The sequence below is a fragment of the Centroberyx affinis genome, unplaced genomic scaffold (genome assembly GCF_046629955.1).
Source record: "Centroberyx affinis isolate AG114_WGS23_722 - 3 ecotype Tasmania unplaced genomic scaffold, CSIRO-AGI_Caff_v1 ptg001058l_1, whole genome shotgun sequence".
Lineage (NCBI taxonomy): Eukaryota > Metazoa > Chordata > Actinopteri > Beryciformes > Berycidae > Centroberyx > Centroberyx affinis.
In genome coordinates this window covers 677,348-705,152 of record NW_027279609.1, presented here as the reverse complement: position 1 = coordinate 705,152, position 27,805 = coordinate 677,348, and the positions used below count along the sequence as shown (strand labels likewise).

At 43.0% G+C, this 27,805-nt stretch overlaps 1 protein-coding gene across 1 annotated transcript in view; it reads right to left on the bottom strand.

Annotated features, from left to right (window-relative positions):
* Positions 1-27,805, bottom strand: part of tanc1b (tetratricopeptide repeat, ankyrin repeat and coiled-coil containing 1b) — a 115,162-nt gene that overhangs the window by 76,429 nt on the left and 10,928 nt on the right. Inside the window, exons 2-3 of the mRNA XM_071523016.1 lie at positions 26,398-26,491; positions 500-709 (exon numbers count right to left, since the gene is read on the bottom strand). Of these exons, the coding sequence (XP_071379117.1) occupies positions 500-709; positions 26,398-26,458 (271 nt within the window). The 5' untranslated portion in view covers positions 26,459-26,491. The remainder of the gene's footprint in view (positions 1-499; positions 710-26,397; positions 26,492-27,805) is intronic.

The window sequence follows — 27,805 nt, the reverse complement described above, 5'->3', positions numbered from 1 at the left end:
CATTTTTCACCAAAATGGAAACTGAAGACCAACCTGGCCATTTGGCCTAATGTAGATTTTGGATTGGGAGCCATCATAAAATACATAAAAACTAGAAGAAATGCCACAATCTGCAAATCTGTAAATAAATCTCATCAGCCTTCACCAAATTTATCAATTTTATCACAACATTGTAAAAATGATTTAGGATTAGGCTATCATTAATAGGACTGAATGATGGTTAAATTTGAACTGAGCTCCTGACTAACTCCTGTACAAGATATAAGCCATGTTATTTCAATACCTATTCAATGCATTAAATCAAAGTTCATAATGTTTGACAGCAGTGTAACTAGCTGTCAGACAGGTGTACACTACATTACGCTTTTGTACCACCTTTTTTGGTCTGGAGAAACCGTGCACCAAGGTAGTTAGGGAAAACAATTTAAAGTTGCGGTGAGTAAGGTGAGCTACAGTAAGGTATGGTATGGAAGGTTTGTGGTTCAGGGTAAACTAGTACCTGGTGATCTCTTGCTAGGACGTAAGGGCATCATGTAGGACTGTCGTGGCAACAGAGGTGAGGAGGGCAGGGACATGGACACCCCCTTGGCCAGGCTCAGCCTGAACACATCATCCTGCACATAAGGGTGAGCACTGCCAGGCTCCTGGGACTGAGGCATTCCTTCAGGCAGGCCTCTTCTTTGGGCGCTGTGGCTGTGGACATCACCTGCTGAGGAGAAAGAGGAGATTGTTACGGACGTTGCTGGCTATTTAGCTGTGTACTAACTTCAATCAGCTGGCTACTTTTTTGGATGAAAAAAATAGCTTAGAAGCATTCATTTTTCAACAGTCCACAGCTAGCTAGTGACGTTATCCAAAAACTGCTTGCTTACAACCCCATATACCAGCAATGCAAAGTAATCTGTAGGCTTTCAAGGCAGACCGGTCCGAGAAGGTCAGTTTTGTTTTTATAATGTGCTGAATAGAGTATTGCGTTATCAAGCATATTTGATGAAAGGGGATGCTGGTTTGTTTTGCTAAATCGTTTAACCCGTGACAAGTTAAGTCTGTATTACAATTTTCTGTTTACTATAGAGCTGTCTGTGTCGGTGTTAATCAGAGAGAGAGAAACCTCGTGAGAGTGTATATACACAGAGAGACAGTGACAGTGTGTATGGGTAACTAGAGAGAAAGATGAGAAAGACACAGAAAGGCAGAGAGCTATAAAATGAAGGAGGGGGGTTGAGTGCGATGCTATTCCATTTCTCTGAAATACTGAATAAATAATGAATGCTGGTTAATTTTGATACAAAAAAATAAAATATGACACTTAAAAATAATATTCTTAAAAATATTCTAAGAATATTCATTGAGAATGTCTGTTGGGTAAACACAAATGACTATGTGGCTTATTGTTTTAAGCGAGCCACTTATAGTGCTCGCTTAAAAAGGACTATTGATAGACTTCACTTATAAGGATAATGGTGGACTTCAGCTAGTGGTGTAACGGACCGTAGTTGATCCGTGATCTGTACGGATCCCCCCCCACGGTTCGGTACGCATGTGAACCGCGGATTAATTGCAAAGTTTAACCATCATAGTGTGAAATACAGTTTTACTATCGCTGTTACTGTTTAAAGTATATAATAATTCCCTAAATCTTGATGCAGAGTTGCAGTGAAAAGATACAGACAAGACAGATGCATGCTGTGTTTTACTCTGAAGCACAATGATTGCGTTAGGGAAGAAAAAAAATGAAGAGCGACTGATTTAAAGGCCGCCGCTTTCGCCTCCATTGAGTGCAATCCCATCGGCTATGACTTCGGGCATTTTCAGTGGTGTAACTGGGAAACTGGGCATGCTTGTCATCATTGAAATAGATCACAAGATTGTGATGTTTATTTCAACTTCAGCAATATGCTGCCTTCTCTTCGACACACAGCTCCGCTCGGAGAAGCTCCAGTCTCTTTGCCTGTCTCTGGCATAGCCTTCAGTGTTGATAGGCTATTACTCGTGATGTGTAACCAATCAGATAGTGCTGTGGGCGGGACATTCAGCGAACCTACAGAGTGGTGACTACAGATAGAGAGAGGCGGCTGCATCAGAGCCAAAGTAGCACATTTTTAAATTAATTCCATTCGATACTTTATTGCCATGTCAACACAGTTGATAGGAATTTGCCTCAGTGCAGCTCTTAAGAACAGACACAAAAACACACATAAGTAAATAAAATATATAAAATAAGAACAGCAAAAACAGTTATCACATTTATACATTCAAACATACATAATATGATAAAGTCCTAAAGTGCTACATTCGTTTTAAAGTGCTTGTTGCTTTGTGCTGCTACCTACTTAGTTTTAAAGTGCATTTAATCCTAACCCTTTTTTTTTTTTTTGCTGATCCGAAAAATTGATCCGATCCATGACTCAAAACCGTGATACGATCCGAACCGTGAGTTTTGTGATCCATTGCACCCCTAACTTCAGCATAGAGTGGTCCGTTTCTGGGATACACTAACAACAAACATTGTATTTCTGAGTGTATTTTTTACTGTGTATACTCACAGAGGAAAACATCTTGTCAGAACCAGTTTTGGACCACCCACTTCTTGCTGCATGGTATGCTATCAAGATTTCCTTCAAGGTAGTACATTGGTCGCGCTTGGACTCGAGATGCAAGTTAGTGCGAATGAATTGCAGCAACAACTTGAGGCCATTCAAGCTTGAGAGAGAGCTGCTTCTGCCCATGAAATCAAAATTTGATTCTAAGATTGCTACAGAATGCTAAGAGGTAAGTATTTTCATACCCAGATCCATCCACAAACAAGGATTACTGGGAGAGGTGGAAAAAACAAGGTAGAGAGACCTCGACAGACCCATGAGGACATCTGTCCACATGGTGTGTATTTAAACCTAAGGTCATGGGCCAGTGATTTTCTCTCATGCCATAGGGGCACATGAGGAAGGACATCCAGTTAGCGGGGTAAATAAGGCAGTGTCATTGACCAGTGAGTTGAGATAACGTGTGACTCATTGAGCATGCTGGCTGGTTGCTCCATGCTGAGGAGGCTTATTATCCAAACTGGGCAAACCCATTCAGCACGAATGACCCAAGTATTTTTATTTCCTTGAGGACAATTATCTGTGTTATCAAATTGAGTACACTCACCATGGTGGGAAATGTACACCTGCCACCCACCAAATGCGGGTGATTTTGAGCAGTGACTGGTAAATTTGTTAACTCCACCAATCATTGTGGCAGGTGAACAAAGTTAGTGCAAACCTTTTTTTCTTCCCATGCCCGTCGTATTTACAAACATAGTTTCAAAACAAATCCTTTTAAATCCTGTTGCCAGAGAAAACATTAAATAGGGCAGCCTCACTGCCCACTACATCAGTTTAGCTTGCCTAACCTGAGACTAAGTAACACTATCAAACTGGAAGCAGAACGTGGTGACAGAACGTGGTGACATATTTTTGGAGTTAAGAAGCCAGCAGACAAGATAATAAGAGAGGTGGTGCATTGCAGCGGGCGAAGGAAGAGACATAGGGGCCAAAGAAAAAAAGGCAATATTTCAATGCCAATGTGACGAGCAAGGCAAGATGCACAAATTTCGCATGATTTTCATCATCATATTACCATATTACTATATTGCCTTTAACATTGATTTTACAAAGTGGCTGTTAAAAAATGCGAGTAGCTCGTCGAAATTAGTAATCTACCAGTCACTGTGGCTAGTTCCCACACTGACATTCACCATTCAGTACTTAAGAGTGGCCAAACAATTCTGAACTAGGCCCAATATGTTTTATTCAACAGTGCAGGGTGGAGCAGCTGGAGATGACAAGGGCAAAAAAATGGCTTTATCTATGCCACAGCCTGGTTCATAACAGTTTCTAATGTGCCAGCAAAGCATTGAGCTCACAAGGGTATGGCTTAAAGAAGATAACCTAACCTGTGGGAAGGCGCCCTCTCACATCTCCTGTGAGTACAATGGGCCGATAAGTCATCATAGGTGCTAACAGCGTTTCAGTATCCTGTGGACTAACCTCTAAAACATAAGCCCTGATGATAGGTTTGGTGAGTATGAGACCTCCATGTTTTCATGCTGCCTCCAATCTATATGAAAATAAGGGTAAACATAGCTCTCCGTTTCTCATGGAAAACTCCCTAGTGCAACTCTATAGCAACCTCAAAGAATTCAAAACAGAAGAACCTGTTAAGCTGGTCGCGTTGGTGTGGAATAGAATCCAGTGTGACATTTAAACCAACGAATTTCTCCTATGTTGCTCCCATGCCCTATACTCTTAAATTATCTGTACTTTGGGGGTATTATTTCACTTTCTCTGCTATCAAATTTAAGCCTAGGCCTAGATATTCCCTACATGCCCTCTGTCTCTCTTATCGAAGGGAATTCCTGCGTTTCACATTCTGAGGCTTTTTCCTGCTAGAAATGGTTCCCTCGGGCTCTCCAGCTGACCTGGCTCGAGACCTGCAAATGACTTTACCTAGCTACTAGTTCGCTCCGTCCGTCCAAGCCCTAGATGGAAAAAACTTAGGTCCTGCATTACTGAGACCCAATCCTGCATGGAAAGTCCATTCCAGCGATGATCTATTCTAATCTATTCTGTGGCATCAAAGTTGCCCACTCATCATGACCACAAATTAAAATGTATGAATTATCAACCTGTAATAATACAGCTCATGCGTCAGCAGACCCAGCTAGATCATAATCGCAGATGTGGTGAACCACAGTAATGACAATTAGCTTTGGTTCTGTTTTCAGGACCATGCTCATTGGGTCTCTTGTTGGGGAGACTTCAGCAGATTAGCAATGACGCCTGTCTGCAGCCAGAGGTTTGAACCAATCACAGAAGACAGAAGTGCAAGAGGCAAGCTACTATTAGCGTTCTGCTTCTCTCTTCAGGGAAATGAGTGCTGTTGGCTGCTGGGCTAATCAGAAACAGAGAGCCATTTTCTCCCTGCCTCTGCCTCGTCACGGGGGACACAAAGCTGTCCTGTGTTTTAAAGGGCTCCTAAACAAAGAAGAATGTCAGAGACAGGAAGTGGCAAGGTTGCAATGACACCTCTGCACACCCTCAGACAGACACTTTGAAAAAGTTGTGAAGTGATCCACTAATCACTCAGCCAAGGCCAGGACCTGCCGTCACCCTGACCTGAGTGGGACCAAGCATCCATATTCATCAGCTTCACAAAAGTCATATTCTGTGTTATATTATGGATGGCATCCAGGAACTTGCACTTGAGAAATGGTGGCTGCACAAATTTATATTTCACCCAAAAGACTTTAACAACCACCAAAGCAGATTCAGTCCAAAGTCAGCTAATGAGAAAGGTGTATGGAAATGTAATATATAGTACTTCCAAAAAGTAATGTATTCCATGTTAGGCCTTTTAATATTACCTTTTATATTACCATTAAATAAATGCATTATTATGCGATTATGTTCTTTGGAGTATTGAGTTATGTTGCTTATTTTGTGACTGTTAGTTACTGTCCCAAACATGTTCAAATGACCTGCAGAAGAATTGTCATTGATCAATGTAGCAATGTAAAGGACATATTTCATTTAAATGCTTTCTCTTTTCCCTCCATTAATTCAAGGTAATGTGTGGTTCCACAAGGAAACAGTTAACCAGGGTGAGATCACAGCTGCCACCTTTCTTTGATTTAGGCCAATACAAGATGGATTACAGCAAGTCTGGCTAAGCTTTAAAAAAAAAAGAATCACTGAATTTGGAATAGGATTCTGAAAGTAAATTTGTTACTTGAAAGTGCAGTTGTAACAATCCTATCCACATTTACCACAACTGTGTTACTTGTAATGTAATTACTGTAACCTTTATTTTCTTAAAAAATTGAGAGTGGGCAGTCTGCTCACCTTTTAGTATTTTCATTCATTCAGATAGTCGGAGGGCAGGCAAGGTGACAGAGTAGGGGAGACACAGCACATAAAGCTCTGGCAGGATTCGGTCCTTGGCCAGCCTGCTACTGTGTCAGCAGACTTAACCACTCCACCATCTCTGCTTGCGCAATTTATGTATCTTACAGTTACAAAGTAAGTTGCCACCACTGTTGAGAAGTAGCCTCTTTCAAAAGTCACAAGAGAGCACCACAGCCTATATAGTGGGCTGTTCCAAGGACATATGAGGGGCCCCAGTTAAGCCAAAGATACTCAAGGACTCATCTCAACCAATCAGTTTACACCAGCCGATTTGAGGGCAGCAGGGTGGCATGTGGGTGGCAGGGTGGTGTAGTGTGTAGGGAGACTGCCCCCGTGACACCAAGGGTGCATTCCATTTGGCCAAAATGCATCCTCTCCTCCGTCCTCGCATCCTCGTCTCCTCGCTGACCTGGCATCCAAAAATGAGCCGCCATCATTAAGGATGTTCCAATTGGTTAAAAGATGCATGAAGGATCCTTCAAGTCTCCTCGCCTCAGTCCTCCAATAAGGCATGGTCGGAGGATGTCCTCGATGCGGAAATAATGAGTGAAGTCAATTAACCATTGGCACGTGCGGATATAAGCCCACCTCCATACCATCAGAAAACGTGCGGACATTGGCAGAAAAAAATCCACAGGTGTAAGTAGCCCCAACTTGTATTCTTCAAACAGAAATAGCATCGGTTTTAAATGTTAGCCGAACATTTGTTAAGGAAGGGTTATACGTTAAATGTTCATATACTGACAGATCTGTTGTAGTTGTAGGATGTCAAACTTTTCCCAAATAGGCATCAGTAAATGATCTTAAGGCTTGAATGTGATTATAGGGACAGAGGAGACGCGCCAGCTGATCCTCCAGCGCATAGAGGGTGAGTGGGGGGCAGTAACGTGAATGTTATATGGAGATATTTTATAGGATTTATCATTAATATGAATGACATTCCATGATCTAATAAGCCTGAATGAAATCTGTTCATTAGGACATAGACATAGCCTATAAGTCACCAGCGCCGGGCACTGGGGCTGAGGATGGGGAGCAAACGGCTGCAGCTGGCCCTGGTTCTCCCTCATGCATGAGACTACCGGCGGGAGGCCATCCGCGCTCCCTCCCGCTTTAATAGACTCATGTGTGGAGGACCAGCAGCCGCTGTGCGCTCCCCATCCAGCCCCGATCCCTGTCCCCCTGATGAGCAACTGGGGCCATCAGATGCTGCTGCCCACAAAATTAAAATGTAGCATACAGCAAACAGAAACAGGCAAAAAAAAAACTGAATAAAAACACAAATCAGGAAACGGGACGCTTTTTAGGCATTAGGATTTTTGTGTTCTACCTTCATGAGGTAGACAAGGCTCATTAGAGGCTGGCATAATTTAGATGAATTAAACATTAATCTGAACTTTGTTAAATGTTTTTATGTGGATAAAACATGAGCCTTAGAATAATTTAGACAGCTGTCATGCTGCGCGGGAGGAGCCTCAACGCAACGCTTCACACGTCAGTTCAATATGGCGCATGTGAGGACGTTCCAATTGACAAGCCAGGTTCACTCGCCTCCTCGCATCTTCTCCTTGTTTCCTCCATGACCTTGAGGAGTCGAGGAAGAGATGCGAGGCGAGGAGACGAGGAGAAATCGTTACCAAATGGAATGCACCCCAAGTATTCACCCAGCTGAAGTGTCCTTGAGCACTGAATCCCTACCAGGGGCAATGCTCTGTAGCTGACCCTGCACTCTGACCTCCCTGTTACCCTTTCACTAGAAATCAATAGAGTATCACAATTTCACATGTCCCTTGGTAGGGTAGATTTGAATAGAAATCATTTTCTGAGACTGAGTTTATTCATGATGTGGACTAAACTCAGTTCCTCGCAGCCTGTTTGTGTTCAATTTTCCCCTTTAATGATAATGTGTGTATATAAGAATATAGCAGGCTAAGGTATGCAGGGTCAAGTTAGAGCAGTTTTAATAGATTCATCCTGATTGCTTTAGCGACCAGTTTACACTGTAGCTGTGTGCTGCATCGCTTTGCGACTGTATCTGTGTGCAGTTAACCATGTCACTCTCGGTGCCCAAACTTCACTATAGCACCAGAGTATTATACGACAGGATAAGAGAGATGAGGGGGAAGGGCAACGAGAGAAAACACCATTCATGCACAACTTAAAACTATTAAAAGGGCAATTAACCTAACCACCTCTGTCTCACAATACTTCTGTTGTGAGGTACAGCGCCATTGAAATGTGTGTGTGTGTTTGTGTGTGTGCGGGTGGGGGTTATCAGGGAATATTCAAGATATGCAAGATGCGAATGAGTATTTCACTCCTTGTGCCTGTAAAATGGTGAGCATTCCAGCCCACACAAGCCTTTAATCTAGCAGTCTGAGTGCTGTTCCTTTTAACAATGCCAATATATACTCATTGTCACCATATCCTTAACATTGTAAAACAAAGTACTATAGGCTACATCAGCTGCGTACATCTTAAAATCTGCCTTTGGAGCATTCACTTGCTGTGGCCGTGGCAGGTCATGGGTGATACAGGTTTCAGCCATATTGCATGCTAAAGAGATTATGACAAAGTTGTAATTAGGGTTGATGGTTCTGAAAACAAGAGGCGCCACATAAAAGCTGGTCGTCCAAGTGCTGCTGAACAGGCTGCAGTGTGTCACGGTGACTGCGCTGCCATTTGACCCACGCTATATAACTCAGAGGGACACAAGGACAGAAACTCACCAGCGCTATTTCAGTGTCTTTCCTAAACTCCTGGTTGGGGCAAGGCCTGCAATTTCAGCCCCTGCTGTGGTCAAGGAAATCAACCCTTTCTAATTATACAGCGCTGCCCCAAGATGATGTAAAAATGATTATAGTCCCTTCCATGCTCTTTCTTCCTCATCAAAGCGAAGGGCCAGAGCCCACGAGGACATGCCCTACCCATAAAAAGGCTGAATATTATTCCAAGACATTGATTTAGCAAAATAAACATTAAAGTAGAAATCAATTATTTGAGCAGTTCAGTTCGAGTCAAACTCAGGCGCTTAGTCCAACCCATGTCCTGTTTCCCTCACAGTAATATTGATGGAAACAGTAGATGGAATCATTTCACTATGCACTAAAAGTACATGAAAGGGAAACTGAAAACCTGGGCTAGGCTAACATTGATGAGGGTACATTCATTGTTAGAAATTGTATAAAGAAAAATTAAGCACATTTTGGGATTACATTTCATTATCTTTTCTTTCTTTCTGATTGCAATATATAGTGAATGGTAGGCCTTTATTCAGGCTATTTGGCAAAAAGTCCATCCTTACCAAATAAAAGTCAGCCACAGTGAATTTAAACCTGTTTCTTTTTTCATGCATGGTTTAAGAGTCACATTTTTCTCCCTGCTAGCATGTCAGGTAATGGTCACACAGCTGAATGCTTCAAAATGGCTTTCTGGGTGTAATTCTGGATGGTGTCGGCCACCTCTCAACTAAACCTGTGCAGAGGAATGTGATCTGTCATTCTGTGTGAGTGCAAAGGCCCCCCAGGAGATGCAGACTTGCTCTATCATCCATCAGAGGCTTGAGCTTTCCAACAAAGATGATATAACCTTAAGGTACATGTGCCAGACCAAAAGACACTTAGTATTCAAACCCTGCCACTTGGCACATAGGATAAGAATTATAGTACCAAACCATGTGGGCATCAGCTGGTCACACTAGGAAAGTCTGGCTTTTTTTTCTGGGATTGTTTGAACAATATCAATTGTAATATTACCATCCTGCAGATTTTCTATGCAAGAGCATCTTTTTCTCTCTGTGCACATATTGTGTGTCTGTGTGTGAGCACGCACACACAGACACACACACAGACACACACACAGACACACACACAGAAACGCTCTATTAGCTTCTCACTAGTTAATTTGATGAACCACAGAGAGAATGAAGAAAGGCTATAATTAATGCAGATTCTTTTAGTCAACACACAAAGCCACATGACCATAGGACAACCCACCAAAGGGGAAATTCTCCCGCTAGACTGAGTGCCAATGTGGATTCCCTGTGTACTTCCGAGACCAGGGTGACAGTCTCACAAAAGCTGTCATGGTTAACACACAGGCAGCCCACAGGGAGTGGAGAGAGAGCCAGACAACAAGGAATACAGAGTGGGGGAGGGTCTGCAGTACAAGTTGTCTATGATAAAAGAGCAATAAGATCCAATATGAACGCTGAAAATCTGTCTGGATCAAAATCCGCAAAATACTGTATGGCTAAATTGACTTGTTAAAGCAAAGCCAAACAGCCAATCTGCGATTCCTGATGGAGGCACCGGTGTTTTTCCCATAAGGCCATTCTAATTCCAGACCACTTTAGTCAGTCAGTGGTAGCCATAGAAACAGTCAAAATATAAGGTAAATTGACAAAGACTGCAAAAGACAGACTGATGGTAGTAATCAAAATAATACGGTTAACAAAAAAGGTGAATATGCCAGCTCTCTAGCAATAGGCTGCATTCTTCATAATTTTAATATCACTTGTGTAACAACAAGAGCAGTAGAGGGGGATTTATCTCCACCTAGCTTCATTTCTAGCTGAGACTAAAGAATGTAGAGAATAATAGGCAATCACAGTGGCATGTTTTCTTTCTTGCAGGGTCTCATTTTTTATATTCATTATACTCTCTTGTTTATTAAGGACATTAAGAGATTGCCCACACCCCTCCTGTGGGCATATTTTCTACCCTATCAATTCTTTCTGTCAATAATCAAATTCCATTAACTCCACAAGTGTCCAGAGAATTTCCTTGCTGGATTCACAGGCATACTCATCTGTGCTGGTGGCCCCCAAGGAGAGAAACCAACACTGACAGTCTTTTTAGTTTCAACTTGTCAGGAACAGGAACAGTTCCTGAAGCTCTGAAACCCTCAACTCAAATTCATACACACCGGCTAATGAGAACAAATTAGCTGCTTAATGCAGAGCTAAGCTGCTGCAGGCAAGGAAAGACTGCAGAATGGTTTGGATCCAAAACACACACTCTGTCTCTGTCTCTCTCTTTCTCTCTGATGCTCAGCTCTGCAGTGGCCCGAACTCTGGAATGTCTTCCCCACTGGCCCCAGGGGAAGGGAGACCGACTGGGAGGGGTTTGTGTGTGTCTTTGGGAAAAGGAGTGGAGGAGGAGGGCAGCACTGGGCAGGGACCATGACATTTCCCATTCCTCTTCATAAATGGCCAATTTAAGCGGATATGGGAAAAATATCTGAGCCAGACGATATCTTTACCACATTTTATTTCAAGCTTCCTAACAGGGAGGCATTAGGAAGGGCATCAAAGAGACAGATAGGGGAAAGATATGATGTGCCAGATGATAGCACAGAAGCAGAGGGAAGCAGATTTTAATTAAACCATCATCTCTGTGTGAGAAGATATAACTGTGAATCTTGATGAGTTGCTTTCCCGTTGCCCTACCCAAGAGTAGTCTACATGGAGAAGCACAGGTGTGCTATAAAAACACTGATCTCAAAAACACACATGGTCCTAGTGTATGATTGCACACACACTCAGTATCTTGAAGACTTAACAGTCCCAACTGGGTTTAGAAAGATAAGTTGATGGTGAGACAATGTTACATGTGCGCACAGCATTTATCAGTCTCAAGGTCGCTGTTGAGCACGGTATTCTGAAAGTTAAACAAACTGCAGGAAAAGCATTACTGAATTTCCACCACTGAAATGCAGCAAGAGATCTCTAACTGTTTTAACAGGTAAAACCTGAAAATTAAGATGTGGAACCATTTTAATGTCAGGAGAAATATTAGCTACACATATGCAATTTCCTTGTTATATAACTCTAAAGCTTACATGACAAAGACCATGGATTTATTTTTTAAAAAGTGTTGCCAATAATGTAAGCAACAGAAACATTTAAGTGTACATACTTTTGAGTTGCCATACTGTATACAAAAGAGAACAGCATGCAAAACACAAATGCTAGTATTGGACTGTCATTAGAAATCTAATTGCAATGAGTTGCCAAGTTGAATTGCCAACAGTGCCCTTATTTCATCAAAGCTTTGGAATATATTAAGGCAGATCCACTGCTGACAGAGCTGGCTGGGGAGTTATTGATATTCATACTGGCAGCATTGTGTGTGAGGTTCCCAGTCTGAATGTCTCTCTGCAGGCCTCTTCAGTCCCAGACTCTAGAGAAGTGGGGCACGCTGATTCACTCCCACGCTAGGGGGAAAATAACCCTCTCACCTCCTATTCATTCCCATCCACACACAGCTAATCCTAATCGGAGCCCTTTGATTGGTGACAGTAGAGTCAGCTGCTGTGTGTGCTTTGACGCTCTTCAATTGAGGTACTGTCCAACCTGGCCAAAGCTGTCACACTCTAAACATTCCACTGTGTACTAGACATAAGGACTAGAGAAGCCTATTTAAGGGCTACTATAGTAAAGGCTCGACATTAGATAGGATCCCTCTTTATTGAAGTGTTTCTCAACTCTCACAATCTGGATAGCAAAAAGGGGACATTTTCTTCCCAACAAGTGTATGTCTGATCCACAGGGCAGGTGCTTAATGATGAATTTTTAACTCAACGACAAGTCCTTGTGGTTTGGAATAAAAAGAGCAATTGTATGGTTTCCGTGGAGAGCTATTGAGCTATTGATGTGTGAATGCTTCCAAAACCATGAAATGGCTCACATGGGGTTTAACATGGGGCTAATTACATGAATGTCCTCTACTAGTCGTGGAGATGGCTGGTACAGTCTACGCAAAGGACAGATGGATGATCGATGAGCCTGAGCACTTTTCCATACTATGATCAGCCATCTGATGACTGAACGGAGCTCTGGGGCCATGGTGCCTCAAAGTGCAGGATTCACAACGCAACCCCCTGAGGAGTGGACAAGAGCGCTGGCCCTGATTTCTTCACCCGCCCCATGTTCTCTGTTTTCCCCGTCAACATTGGAGCTTTTTCCAAAGGTCCACATTTTCGGACTGGTAACTTCTGTCTGTGCAGCTCTGAGACAGACTGGAGTTTATTTCCATGCACAAAACCCAGTGCAGTGTCGTTTGGAGTCCTAGGTTGCCATGGAGATCTGGTTTAACAACAGATTTGGATTGCCATTAGCACAGATCATTAGGCAGAGCTTCTTCTGGGGCCAGGTGAGGTCATGAGAACATCACTAACCACTGGACAATTGGAAGTCTCAGCTAACGGCCTTTTCAGTAACGTTAAATGGACGAGGTTGTGGCACAAAGGATGTCCATCCGATCCCTTCCACAGAGCCTAATCCCATAAGCAAACAAGGGCCAGGGCGAATCTTGCAGCTTTGTACCATGATTGAAAATCTGTGTTATTGGTGAACCCTTGTGAGTTTAGAATCAATCAAAGTTGTACCGTTTGTTAGCCTTAGTGGGCAAATATATTTTTCTACCATTAGCGACAATGGGCTAATAGATTGATGATATGTTGATTGTTTTTTTTAAATGATTAATTATAGGGTAAAGTGAGGTCCAAAGTGAATTATCCCTTCTGATATTCAACAGATCTCTTCTACAAATCCTGAAGCCTGCTCTTCACTCTTGACTTATATCCTGCTCTAACCACTCTATTTAGGCTTCAGTAAGCTTCACCAGCAGTGCTGGAATGTATCCAAGTGGCTGTGCAGTCTTCAAATGAAGAATGATCTTGAAATGCCATCTTTAAAATGAGGGAGAGGTGATTTTGAAGAAGGAGCATACCGGGCAGTTTGCTCCTCCTTGCATTAAGCATTATCCCATCTTCCTTTGAGGCTAGGCACAAAGGAGCCGAGGTCATTAGTTCACTCAGTCTCAAACCCTCCTGAGCTAGGGATGGCAAGGCATTCATCTGCAGACGCAATCACAAAAAAGCAGCTCTGTGTGCCATTCAGAAGCGCAGAACAGAGCAGAGTAGAGCAAAGCAGGGTAGAGGAGAGAGAAGGGGGCCCAAGGCCCAAGACTGAGCAGAGGTCTCCACAGACACCCACACAGACATTTCAGAAAGTCAGACACTGTGACAGCAAGGGTTAGTGTCTGCATAGTGAGATGAAGCAAATGAGAAATCCACAAACCACACACTTAGAAAAAAATAAACTAATAAAATGAATAAACTAATAAGTAAACTAATATAAAGTTAGGTAGTGAACAACTAGCATTTTCTACGCTCTATGGGCGACAGAATCACCTACAGGATAAAAAGTCACCCTTGAAATACTGAATCAGATCAGAAACAAGAGAGAACACCATATTAGGTGCAGACACTGCACCGGTGTGTGGGCAATGTTGAAGGTATAAAAGCAAAAGGGAAATCAGACAGAAGGAATGTGTCTGCCCAGGCAGGTCACGTTGTAATTAGAAAAGTCTGTGGCCTGCTGACCTCTCCAGCCAATGAACTGCCACAACAGCCACTATCACCCTTCAAAAGCCATCCAAAACACCCCGGGATGTTAACTGATAAACTGTCCTTTCCCTTCTCTTTGAACTATCAAAAGAATCCATCGGCCCACGGATCGGGTGGGGGGCCACAGACACCACTCCGACTGAGCTGCTGTTGTGCTACAGATTACATCACCCCCCCCCTCTCAGCCAGTCCTAATGTATTTGTTTGGCTTATTTTCCGTCGCTGTGGTAGCACTTCCAAGGTCACAGACGGCGTCGGTGCAAAGTGCAGGGGAGGCGGAGTGGGGAAATGGAGAGTGGTCGCCAGCCGCTGCTCTGGCAGATAGTGGGCCTCTGGGAACCATGGAAGCATCGCTCCAGATTCCTCACAGCCAGAAGCCGCTGTTCAGGAAGAGCAGTGTCAGATTTGACCCTGTGCCAGTTCACTTAGCACCCCTAAAGGGACGGATATGGAAACAACAAATCTTCTCATTCACCCCATCTCCCCAGGCAGCACAAGAAAAAAAAACTTTCCTTAACATCAAAAAATATAAGTAGACAATCAGATGTTGGTTATTGGTGCCAAATGACAAGGCAGAACAGATTGTTTTTTTTATGGTTATTATTCAAATTGCAACAATCACTATCAAAACGACTACAGGCACAAGTAATGTAATGAGCCATAACAAATCAGTTTGACACAGTATTTTTAATATTACAACAGTGGAATAGCTGTATATACATACACATATATATATATATATATGTGTGTATATATATACACACATATATGTAACAGAATGCAATGACCCACAGAATTGCTGGAATGGCAAACTTCGACATCAACTCATTATGTGATATAAGACCATTTTCCATTTTCTCTAAGGCAATGACACCTTCAAGATTGCATGGCAATATTGTGGCAACTGGTGCTGAATGAGATTAGCAAAATTAAATTAGCTTCAAAGCCTTCGTCATGGAAGTCTTGGGTCATGTGATGTGAAATGAAAATGTAGCCAAAGCCCAATGTTTGTTGTTTTTAAGAGGTTCTGCAAACAGATAACCGTAAAACTTACTGACCAGGTTCACTGCTTTCCCAAAGTGCCCTTATTTTGCTTTTCAGAAGACGTGAAGACAGAGACAGGGAGTGTCTCATGTAGATACACCTGAGGTTTAAGGGTATGTGTGTATTTGTGTATATACAGTGTGTGTGTGTGTGTGTGTGTGTGTGTGTGTGTGTGTGTGTGTGTGTGTGTGTGTGTGTGTGTGTGTGTGTGTGTGTGTGGGGGTGTGTGTGCGTGTACATGTATGTGTGTGTATGTGAGAGATGTGGTTTGAGCTACGCCCCGCTAATCGTTGCCTGCTGGCTGCACAGTGCTTTGATAGTCGTGTAGGTCTAGAACTGCACTCAATGGTCTCCTTTGTGAATCAGGTGCATTCTTTTTTTTTCTTCATTTTAAATCCTACCTCTACTGTCTGGACATGAAAATCCTGACTGGGAGAAAAGGTAGAAAACTTGGGCTCTGGCCAATAGGCATTTCACAATTGTCAGCACAATTGTTTTCTTTTAATTTAAATTATAAGGCGGCCATTGGATGGTAATCGAGATGTAGGACTATGTCGTTGTGGTTTTAAATGGAACTGATTTCGAAGATCTTTCTAATCCTAACAGCACAATTTGGCTTAGGAGCTCAAATGACAAACCAAAAACTAATCTAAGCTTCATAAGCTTATTTCAGTACTAAGTGTTTTTCAGAAGGAAAACCATGGGCTGATGATAAAGTAGTCAGTCGTTATGGTTTGAGCACTAGCTATTATGGTTGACAAATATCAAAGAATGTTGATTGTGCAATTGGAAAATGTATATTGTGGTTGCCTGTGTGTGTGTGTGTGTGTGTGTGTGTGTGTGTGTGTACGCACACATGCACTAATGCTTTTGCATGTGTGTGTGTGCGCATGTGTGTGGGCAAACATGTAGGTTTCTGTGTTGACCTGTGCAGTTCACGTATATCATCTGTGGTCTAGACATCCTGTGGTCGCCTGGATCTGTGCTGTTTGTCTGTCTGTCTTGGTCTAGCACTCAAGGCTTTTTGTTATGCGACTCCAAATTTATGAAAGCAAAGTTTACCTTGGTTTGTTTACAAATTCATCTTCTTCCCCCTCACCACTGAGGGCTATAAAAGAACCTGAGCATGCCCTTTCACTGACTCACTGCTTCCTCTTCCATTGTTACCAGACGCAGGTGTTGCAGCAACTACTTTGAACATTTTCATTAAACCAAAAAACTCACATATGCTATTCCTTGATCATGGGCAGTCAAGTCAAGATTTGTGTGCATGAACAAGTCTCTCCCAAAGTTAGAAACAAGAGAACCAAAACATCCTGTCTGTGATTTCACCAAGCAACTACCATAGAACCACACTGTACATTCCCATTTCACCTGGGCCACAAACTCATCCCAGGCAAAGGAACCATTTTCCTAATAGAAGAAAATTTCCGCTATATAACCTCCGCCCACCATGGAAGAACACTGTGAAGGAGTTTTCCTTGAGTTTCTTCGCAAGCCACAGGACAAGGAGGGAGCGCGTCTCAAAATGGCTGCGGTTGATATGGTTAGAGAGGAGGCTGCCACACAGCTGCTCACAGAGAAGGGACCAGGCTGACACAGGCAGTCTTAGACTAGCACCTGTGGGCAGACTGTGCAATGTACGATGGCCTATTGATGTCAGAGGGGAGCGTCGACCACCATCTTTGTGTCGGAGAGAAGGAGTTCATCTTGACCACACACTCGGTTTACTGCTTTACCTCCATGGTGTTAGGAGACTGCACCTAACAGACAAAACACCTCACCCTAGAAACCGGGTGCCTAAAAGAAACTTGTGTCACACGTCAGTAACGTCATGCACTTCATTACCCATTCAGAAGGCAATGACCTCCTGCTGAAGCTAAGGTGGTCGACACACATAAATAAGATAAATTGGGGGAGAGAATATTTCAGTGCAAAAGCAAGCCTGCTGAGTGGTTTTGTATTTTACTGATACCGCTGTCCTCAAAAAACAGCATGCTCTAAAGCGGTCATGTTGTAGCTTCACTCAATGCGGAAAGGCAGAGATTTTTCTGAGATAATAAGACTTTATATAAGAGTCCCTTGGTCCAGTAAATTTTGAGGGAAAATATGCTGTATTTATCAATCAATAAAAAAAATCAGTTTTTGTTTTGACAAACCACTGTCCATCAACTGTTTTTTTTTGTTTGGACAAACAACTGCCCAACCATCTGCTGTTTCTGTTTATTGAGGGATGTCTTTCCATAACAGTAAAAATTCCTGATGTTAAACCCCTGTGGACAGTTGAAAGGGAGTGAGAATGCAGAAAACAGGGAAGGAATCTCTGCAATGTCAGTTGCTCTGTTCAGCACTAAAACCCCAGAGAGGGAATACAGAAAAAAATATAGAAATCAGGGAAGCAATCTGTGCAATGTCAGCTACTCTGTTCAGCATTATCACCCCACAAACAGCTTCCTTTTGACTCAACAGAGGAACATCCTTGTGAATGATTAGCCTACTTCATCATGATTGTGATATTTCCAATTTAGAGAACCATGGGACAGCAAAAAACACACAACCTTCATTACAAAAAACACTAAATTTCCAATTTAGAGAGCCATGGGACAGCAAAAAACACAACCTTCATTACCAAAAAAGCTTGCTTTGTAACCAATTTCCTCTGTTGTCTGACCCTCTGCAACAAATCACTGTTTCATGTCACAACACACAGAAACTGTTGAGACAGCATGTACCAGTCGCCATCACAGCTGAGACAACAGTGAAGGCCTTAATGGTCTCTCTCTCTCTCTCTCTCTCTCTCACACACACACACACACACACACACACACACAAAAAAAACTGTTAGTGGTTGACGAAACTGTGAATACTCATCTTTCACTTCCTGAAATCTAAATGAGGTTGGTCCTAATGAAAAATTGCCCCTTTAAAAAATGACACTGAAATTAAAATTCGGTAGAAGCACATTCTTGTCTATGTTCACTTATCCTCCGTCATTTCTCAATTAAATGTGGCTCATTGTGATGGGATTTTTGGTCATAAGAGCAAAGCCACCCCCTGCTGTGGGAGATCTTTGATGGAAAGGGCGATGTGGCCACATGTTCACTCTTCAATTGCAAGCTAGGCTGTATTTGATGAAAACACAGAAGCTTCAAGGTAGGAGTATTGCACTATTTGGGGGAGATTTCATGTGTAGGCCTGGGTGTCTTCAAACAGACTATAGTCATCCAAGTATATTCTAACTTTCAGCAAAAAAGATGACATCTTTCCTTTGCTCTCTCCCTCATATTGAGACTTGTAAGCCTACTATTCCCACTGACTCTTGGCTAATCTGAAAAAATGATTGTCATGTCGTTGCTGTCAGCATGCCGTAGGCCAATAATTATTGTCCAAGTAGATCTACTGCTAGGAATTGTAACTAGAGCAGGGCTGTATGGTTGATCCCCCTCCTCAGTGTTGATAAGTCGGCGACAGGGCTGCTGCCTCCCATTCAGCCAGGTGCATGGCTTCTGTCTCCATACCGCCAAACAAACTAAGAGAAGCCCTGCCAACTGGTGGTGGTGGTTGTGTGGCTGTGTGTGTGTATGTAGGTACATGTGCATAAGTGTGTGTGTGTGTGTGTGTGTTGAAATGGGGGGTGGGTGGGGGGTAAACAGCTGAAACAGTTGTCACCTCAAAGAGTGCATGGCAATGCATGCTAGTGTGATTAACACTGGGTCACAACTTTGTCTGGCAGCTGCCTCAAGCAGCCCAGCCAACAGAGCAGCAAGCCCAAGTCAGAGGGCCTTGAGAGGCATCAGCCACCCCACACAGTCACACTCATTCAAGCGGAGTCCAAACGGCTGTTTCCCCCAGTTCACATCACGAACAGATACCAACTGAAGAAGCTGGTGATACTCCCAGGACAGTAGCTACAGTAAGTAAAGATAAAAACTTTACTCAAGAAAGTGGTGTCCAAACTAGATACAGAGACTTTGCAGGGAGGCTGCCAGAGGGGCCTCTATGAAGGGAAAAAGAGAAAACTCTCCCTAAAGACAGAGCGTAAAATCTCTTCATGTGTTTCAAGTCTACCAAAGGGACAAGATACGGCCCGGAGTTTAGCTTCCCTCCATTTCCAACTCATAAAACTTATAACATCTTCAACACATCAATGCTGGGACTTAAAAAATGGCTCATAACATATCCAAAGCAGCAGTAACACAGGTAAAACATGAATGTCATGTTTTAAAATGAAATATTAAAAGAGGCTACAGAGACTGCTGCATGCTGGCTAAAAACCGTGGCCTGAATTCTACGTGCTTTGAGTTTTTCAGAACACGGCTCAGAACATTGTTGTTTCCTTATGGCGACAAAATGTTTACCTCAACAGGACCACAGGATACACTGCAAGAACACAGACTTCCTACATTACAAGCCACTCTCCAAAACGGATTCTTCCGCTTCAGATCCAGTGATTTGTTTGGAAGTTAACTACAAGCGAGAGACTGCTGCGAATTAATAAGAAGTAATAGGTGGAACTTGCAATAAAACCGGAGGAGCCTATATCCTCAAAGAGAAAACCAATTAAAACCACAACAGTTTAATTTTTTTTTACAATATAATCCTCTGAGCTCCCAGTGCCTTGAGTCCCAAATCCATTAACGTCAGTGAGGCCTGCTTGCAGTGTGACCTCTCTCAGAAAGTGTTCACATCAAAGGCAACAGGCCACAGCAAATCAGTATCCCACTTCCGGAATGCCAGACCATAAAAAAGTGTACTTAAAAGGGATTAAAAGGGCCAATTCCAAACAGATTTCTTACAGATTGGGACTAAGAGGAGGCAAAGAAGAAGGAGGAGGAGAAAGAATCTAGGAGGAGTGGAGGATGGAGAGAGACTAAATTAGCAAACTGTGTGTTTGTGGGTCTTGGCGATGTGGGGATCCCAGAGGAGAGCTAATGACTGTAGTGGTATCTGGCATAGGGGCCAAGTTTCCTTGACTGCTTTAAAGTTGCCTCCAGCCCATAGCCACCATGTCATGAGCAACATATGCTGAGCTATCATGCAATTATACCATTATCAAGGTCTTTCCTCCCACTGATTTCCATTACATTTTGCTGAGCAGAATTTATAGGGACTTTGTCCTTCTGCTCTTTCTGAAGCAAGAAATGCCTGGCCTACAAGAAGGCAAGCAGGACTGACAAAAAGAGTGAGGTTTCCTACTAAATGTAATTCCCATTGATCTGGCAATAATAAATTGATATTTAAAAATCAGGAGGGAATAAAATGATAAGCTTAAACCAAACAAGCTGTCCAAAGCAAAAGGCGGATACCAATTGACAGTTATATACAGTTTATAAAGAAATTCTTGTTATTGCCCTAGGGATCAATGCTGATAAATATATGAAACATAACACTGATGCTGTATCAGCCACACAAAACTCTACTTTCTCTTTGAGTATCAATTCAATTTGAATGTGGCAGGAGGATAGCATCAAATAAAGTGGACAACTAAACTGCACTGCACCAGACGGCAGATTTGAACACCAGTTTCTATCCCAAACCATTTGGGAGCATAATGAAATCTTTATTCAAGCCCAACAGAAGGTGCAGTGAATATTTTATGTGCAATATGGTACTATCTTGTCTCAGAGACCATTAACTATACTGCAGTGTACCCAATTTGATTAACACGGCCTTCTCTAGTAGGGCCTCTGTGTTACTAACCTCATTTCAGTTCTGAGGAGGGACCAGAATTTAAAAACTAATGATTATCTTCAAGGACAACAAGGTAGCATTAAACACAAGCCAACAAACAACAGGGCAGTATGACATGCCACTTTCACTTTCACTGGCAATTTGGAGTGACATATTCAAACATACTCTATAGTTAACCTACTGAAACTGTTGAGCTGTAATTTAAATAAATCATGCCGTTTAACACCTAACTTAATCTATCAAAATCTTTTCATGTGTAATTCTTATTCATTATAGTTCACTTGCTGACCATTTGACAGAGGTCACTCAAATTTCCAACATTACGCCATGTCTGCCCCTTAAAAATTTCCGCAAGCCTGAAAAGAAAAAGATGTGCAGTAGAGATTTGTACCCTATGCAGAAACAACAGTGGGGCCAAGTGACCACCGCTAACTGTTGTATCTCCGGGACCTCTCATCTGTCTAAAGGTCTCTGAATAACAGAGAGGAGTGGCTGGATTTTATTGTCCCAGCATGAGAAAGGGAGAAAGAGCTGCTTGGGCTTGATGGATGGGGTCCAACTGGGAGAGTGAGGCTGGGAACAAGGAGCCGTATCCCGCCATAAAAACTGCCCAGCCTTAACACACACACACAGACCCTCCTGTGCGTGTGTGCGCGCGCGTGTGTGTGAGTGTGTCTGGTGAACAGGGATGCTGTGTGATCTCAGAGTGATTCATACATGCTAGACAGGTTTCAACAACTCGAAGGAAAACAATACACAGACGAGCCTGCAATATTCAATTTTCCCTCTGTCAATGCAACATGGATAATCCATTGGTGTGTGGCAGTGTGTGTGTTTATGTGTATGTGTATATGTAGTTTGTGGGTTTTGTGGGGGGGAATGACTAATTGAAATATTGAATCACAAGTCGATGGAGTTGTTAAATTCCTCATAGAGATCAGAGCTGTGCGGCTGTCAGCAGTCTGTCATAGGGCCGGGGGCATGGAGGTAGTGTGCGTGTTGGAGGCGTAACACAGAAACTGGAGGTTGCCGATGTCTAAAGCAAGCCAGACTCCTTCCCTTTCAGTTTTATTGGTATTGTGTCAACTGTTGAGTGAAACAAGTCACAGCCTGATGGCAATGATATCATGAAAAAGCCCCTGGACAAAGGGAGAAAGAGCAGATCTATGAGGCATGTAGCTACTGTACAGAGCAACTTTTTAGACCAGATTACATGCTACCACCTGTCCTGAGGTAATAAAGCAAGTCTAGGCTGGTAGATGTAGCAGTACCGCACATGGTCTGTCTGCTATGTGAAGATGGCTCACTGGAGGAGGCCATTGTTTGTACAGGAGAGTAGTCAACAATCTATCGGTGAAGATGACTCACATTTAGTCATGTTGGAAAATCCTACAGGTTGCCAAAACAAAAACCACTGTTGTGATACAAAGGCCAGGTTGATTGTACAGCCAGATACAGTTATAGAAAAAATGACTGAAGGTATTCCACTCCAAATCAAGAGTTACGGATGTAACTGTGGTTCTAGGAATTCTGCATGACTGCCAGAGGCAGTGCTTAAAACTGCATAATATTCATTCATCTTGCTCATGCGCAGGTCGGGTGTTTATACCAACAATGCCATGTGTGATCTAGGATGATGTAAGGAAGAAATGTTCGCTGCTGTGCATAAGCCCAAATCATTCTGAAATTTCAAGGGAGGGCTGTCAGCTGGGGCTAAAAAGACCTAGTCTAGCTGGAGGATGAGGAACAGCCTTAATCTGAGCAAACTCAGAGACTAAGGTTCTCTTACTTTGGCCGCAGAGTAGTCAAAAACCGTGGCTTTCTTCTTTGGGGTGGTGGATATGGGGGAGGGGCACTCCCTGCCTCTACCGAGAGGCATTTGGTGATAGTGGTTGTGCCACTGGTAGAAGTACATACATTGGACCCATGCATGCTGATGTACGAGTGTGCCAAACTTAGTGAAGTAGGAACACTCCAGCTGCTAACACTTGCAATGTACTGAATCTGTGCCGGAGGAGTGCTATGCAGGGGTTGCGTTGACGGTATTTTTTTAACAATGACAGAAAAATCTGAAGGCCGTCCGTCATTTTGACAGATTACACTGAGGACCGGGTAACAGAGGGGTGCAGCAGCCGCGCCCCTGGTGCAGAAGGAGCGCATGCTGCAGGATTTCCTCCCGGTGAAGCGAGTGCTTGCAGGATCGGGAAATCCCACGTTCAGAGAATCTTGCCGACTTCTGATCACTTCCCTGGGAGAAATGTTCCCCGATTTCAAAACTCTGGCTGAAATGGCGCTGGTAATTCCAGTCTCCAGTGTGGCAGCAGAGCGCGGGTTCAGCCTTCAGAACAAAATTAAAACGGCCAGGAGAAGCCGTCCGAGGCAAAGACGCAAACCTAATGACAATCGCCTCTGCAGCAATCTCCCTTGATGCGTTTGATTACGTGATCAAGCGAGCACCCAGTTCTCCCGGGATGGAAAAAATTAATTTCCAGAGATTTTTTGACGGCTGAAATTATAAGAATGTGTGTGTGCGTTGGGTATGTTGTACGTCGGGTGCGTCCACTGCGTCGGATGAAGGTTATTTTCATGACTTTTTGCTGGGCTGCGCTTTTTACATATTTACTGTGTTGGTTTTCTTGGTTGTAGGTTACGTATTTAGCAACTGGCAATGTGTGATGACGGTTAACGGGACATGCACATTGCGCATTTGGCATTGCGTAATGGTGAGAGGGACACCGTTTTTGGCATTTGGCATTGCGTAGTGGTGACAGCATATGGCACATATGTCAGGAATGACGTAAAGTACAAATTTCCATAGTAGATAGTAGAACTGATTGATGCTGTGTATTATTGTATGGCAATAACAATGGGGCATCATGTTATTATTAGTTTTTTGTTTGTCTAACCGCCTTGGTTTGAATGATGTTCTCACCAGAAATGAACCGCTCCACAGTTCACTTGGAAGCGGCCTGAGACCACCTCTTCGAGGTGGACCAGAGAGTGGTTATTTGGTCCGCACCAGGGTTTGATTAGGGTGTTCACACCACCCCAAACGACCTGAACCAAGGGGGTAAACGCTCCGGGGTTCGATTCAAACAGACTAAACAAGGCTGGTGTGAAAGCACCAGTCCATGCAGACCAGGAGGAAGGTTTGAGTTCAGGCTAGGCTACAGCAGGTCAATTGAGTTCAATTTAATTTCTTGTAAATGGTTTGTTCATATTTTAATTGTAATTGTCTAATTATGTAAAATTGCATCATTCATATTTGCCTGTTTAGGCACAATGGCCGCAGTGTTTTAGTGCCCTCCGCTGTCACTGCGGAAAAAAAAAATCATTCATCTGCTTCGTGTGTGTTGACATGAAAAGTGACCGCACGGTCGGTGTCTCTGTTTGTTCATCTTTTCTCTCTTATAAATGCATAATCTATGTTTGTTCTTCTGTATATTAAATGTTATTGTCATCGATTGTTTTTGAAAATTAAATGCTATTAAATAGGCTATGTCTCATTATCATTAAAAAAATGAAAATGACGGACCCTGTCCGTCAAAATGACGGACAACGAGAAAGTCTAACGCAACCACTGGTGCTATGTTGTATTAGTTTCTGGCTGGGTTGCTAGCCACCTCTGAAATCGGCGTGGCTCAGTCCAAGACTGGCAAAGCAGGCAGCCTTCTGCCGCAGCGAGCTAGCTAATGTAATCAGCAATGCAGAGTCAACCGACGCTAGAGGCATGTGTACTTCCATGCAACATCAAAGAACAAACAGCCGGTAACCATGAATGAGCATGAATATGCATCTCGGCTAGCAACTTAGCAAGCACAGCTCCATGCACAGTAGCTGTTCTGTGGCTGCAAGTGCAATCGCTCTATACCTGATAACAGCTTGTCATATATAAGCATACCAAAAACAGTTGCCTGACCATCGGAAATAGGAAGTTAAGAATGCCAGAATACCTACCTGAGCCAGAGCTACCCTGCTAATGGCAGTGCTGGCAGGGGAGCAAACATTAGCCTGGGTGGTGAGAGAGTAAAGGTGAAGGTAGCTGGGATAGCCAGTCACAGCCTTTAAAGGACAAAAATGTAGCTCAGATGGGCTAAGACGAGTACCATGTAAATGCAACGTCTTGGGTTTGAATCCGACCCAAGACCCTTGTTGTCATCCCTCTCTCTCTCTCCCAATCTTTCCTGTCTCTCTCAACTTTGAACTGTCTAATAAAGGTGAACCCCCCCCCCATAAAAATATTTTCATTACGAGTCTACTACAAGCTGGAGGCAGCAGCAACTTTAATCCGTTATACAGAGCAATATCTTTACTCAACCTGTTTATTCAGTTGTTTGACGCAAGCAGCATCTGATTTGTCATAACAACGTCATAACTTGGCCAATTCGTGTTGCATCTAGAATTCCAATTTCCCAGACTTGCTCATCCAGCATCGAGGGGTGTTCAGGTGATGCTTCCTGGTGAGAAAGTTGTACATAGGCCTACACCGAACAGGACTTGCCCTACGCCATACTAGGTCACATGTTAGTTTGTTGGTATAGTGCTAAGCATTAGCAATGTCTGCAGCAGTCATGAGTATTGAAAAAGACCCCCAACCCCTGTTTGCTCATAAAAGCTTGTACATGCATGTAAAGTATGTACTCCATCAGGGTTAAGTACTGCATTACTTTGGCAGTTATCTTCTTATTTGTTGGGGTTGACCAACTAAACTTCGACCATAATATTTACTTTATTCCTTGAGTGCGGACACCATTTCCCGCTAATACTGTGTTTGTTTGTGTGTGTGTGTGTGTGTGTGTGTGTGTGTGTGTGTGTGTGTGTGTGTCTGTGTGTGTGTGCATGCGCGCCTGCATGCATGCATGCATGGTCATGCCTATCACTCTGAGCACCAAACACACTGCTCACCAAGAGAAAATGTGTCACAGGCAGTGGTGGTGACACTGGATTATTGACCATATATGTTCAGGCTTTTTGCTGCAAATGTTGGTTTGGATGACAGTATGTTTGCCAAGTACACACTAAAGATATAGCAGGGTTTGTGTGCTTTCATCTCAACTTCAGTTTACATTAGCTTACCATAACTCACTTGAAGCCTCACATTCTAACTCTTAACTCTATGAAAGACACTTCATAGAACATACAAAGTCAAGAATGAATTTATTAACATGTGGTCTATTATAAGAGAAAGTGAGATGATTTGAACTGGTCTGCCCATGAAAGGGATTTGCCTTGGGGTAATGGGTTATTCTTTCCTGGTGCCCCAAGGTGAACTTGTTGTTTTTCCTCTTAATTTCCCACATACCTGGTTCCTTCTTGCTCCCCTTCCCTCCATCTCTGTTCTTCTTCAGCACTGCCTTGAACATGGTGTGATTCCTGGAATCCTCTCTGTAGCACCCCTGCAAAAAAAAAAAAAAAGCCTTTTCAGTCACTCACAGCCAGGACAAGACATCAGAAACGCATCCACTCTATACTCAGGGTAAACCAAAGAAGTTATCCAATGGCAATAACACAGGCATTTTTATTCAGGGGACAGAATTTGGGCCTCTCCCCAGTTCCCCCTGCAAGAAAAAAGAAACCCACACAAACACATGTCCAAGTCATTTCTCCCCAAAACAAACCAAACAGAGACAAAGTGAGTCACCAGAAACTTAACATAGCGATGGCAGCAAGTCCCCACATTTCATACTTCTCTGCTGGCACCCGTTTGGGAGTTTTCCCACAGCACTCCCAATCCTGTAGGTCATCAGTGGAGGGGCAGCGTGGAAAGAATGCTCTAATATTTAAACAGAACAGACAAGTTCTGCTATCTTGTTATTCAGGACAACACTATGTAAGATGCCCTGAATTCCACATCTAATTGATGCTATGTGGCTGAACTTGGGCCTTTGCAACCACTTTCCATTGTTATTCCAAAGCTGGTGTGCAATTTGACTCTTGGAAATTTGGGTTAAACGGTGTAAATTGAAGTCAAGCTCTAACCTGAATTTGCTGCACACACTAGTTTACTTTGGAATTGTTCTCTTAAGTAACAGCCAGGTTGTCAGACAACGGTAGAAAAAAACCCTCAACTAAAAGCTAAAACAGATAAAACTTATAAAGTAAGAGGGAAACAGACAAATTGTTGTCTGTAATTTTTTTTAGTTATAGTGTGCCATACTCTATTTATAGAAACTGACCAATCTTCTGCAATGGATGCAACCAAATAAGGGCATGCTTTCCCACAAACAAAAGCACACAGGCCTAGCATTGGGTCCTGAACCTCAAAAGGGTTCTGGCGACAGAGCCCTGAGCCTATTAGCAACACTAAAATAAAATACCACCCAATGGCAGCCTAATATTTAGGTCCTAACACTGTAGCTGTGAGGCCATCAATCCATCCTTTCCATCCTTGATGGTCTCCAGTTAAACATTGTGAAGCAGGCCCTCTACTTAATCTCTAATGGGGGATGGGAGGGCTTCAGGCAGCTCCCTGATGAACCTCTGCATTTTCAATATAGCCTTGACAGTAAAAAAAAAAACTGTCTTTTCATGAGGTTACAGTCTGTATATACCAAACAGATTACAAATCAAGAGTACGGATGCCATTTCAAGGTAAAACTGTCTGGGAATAAATTCTGAATTACCAGGGGGAAAATCTTGGCAGCCCTTGCAGGTTAGAGTGCATGAAACAGTTTATGGTATTCTGCACAACTATAATAAAAACATTACCT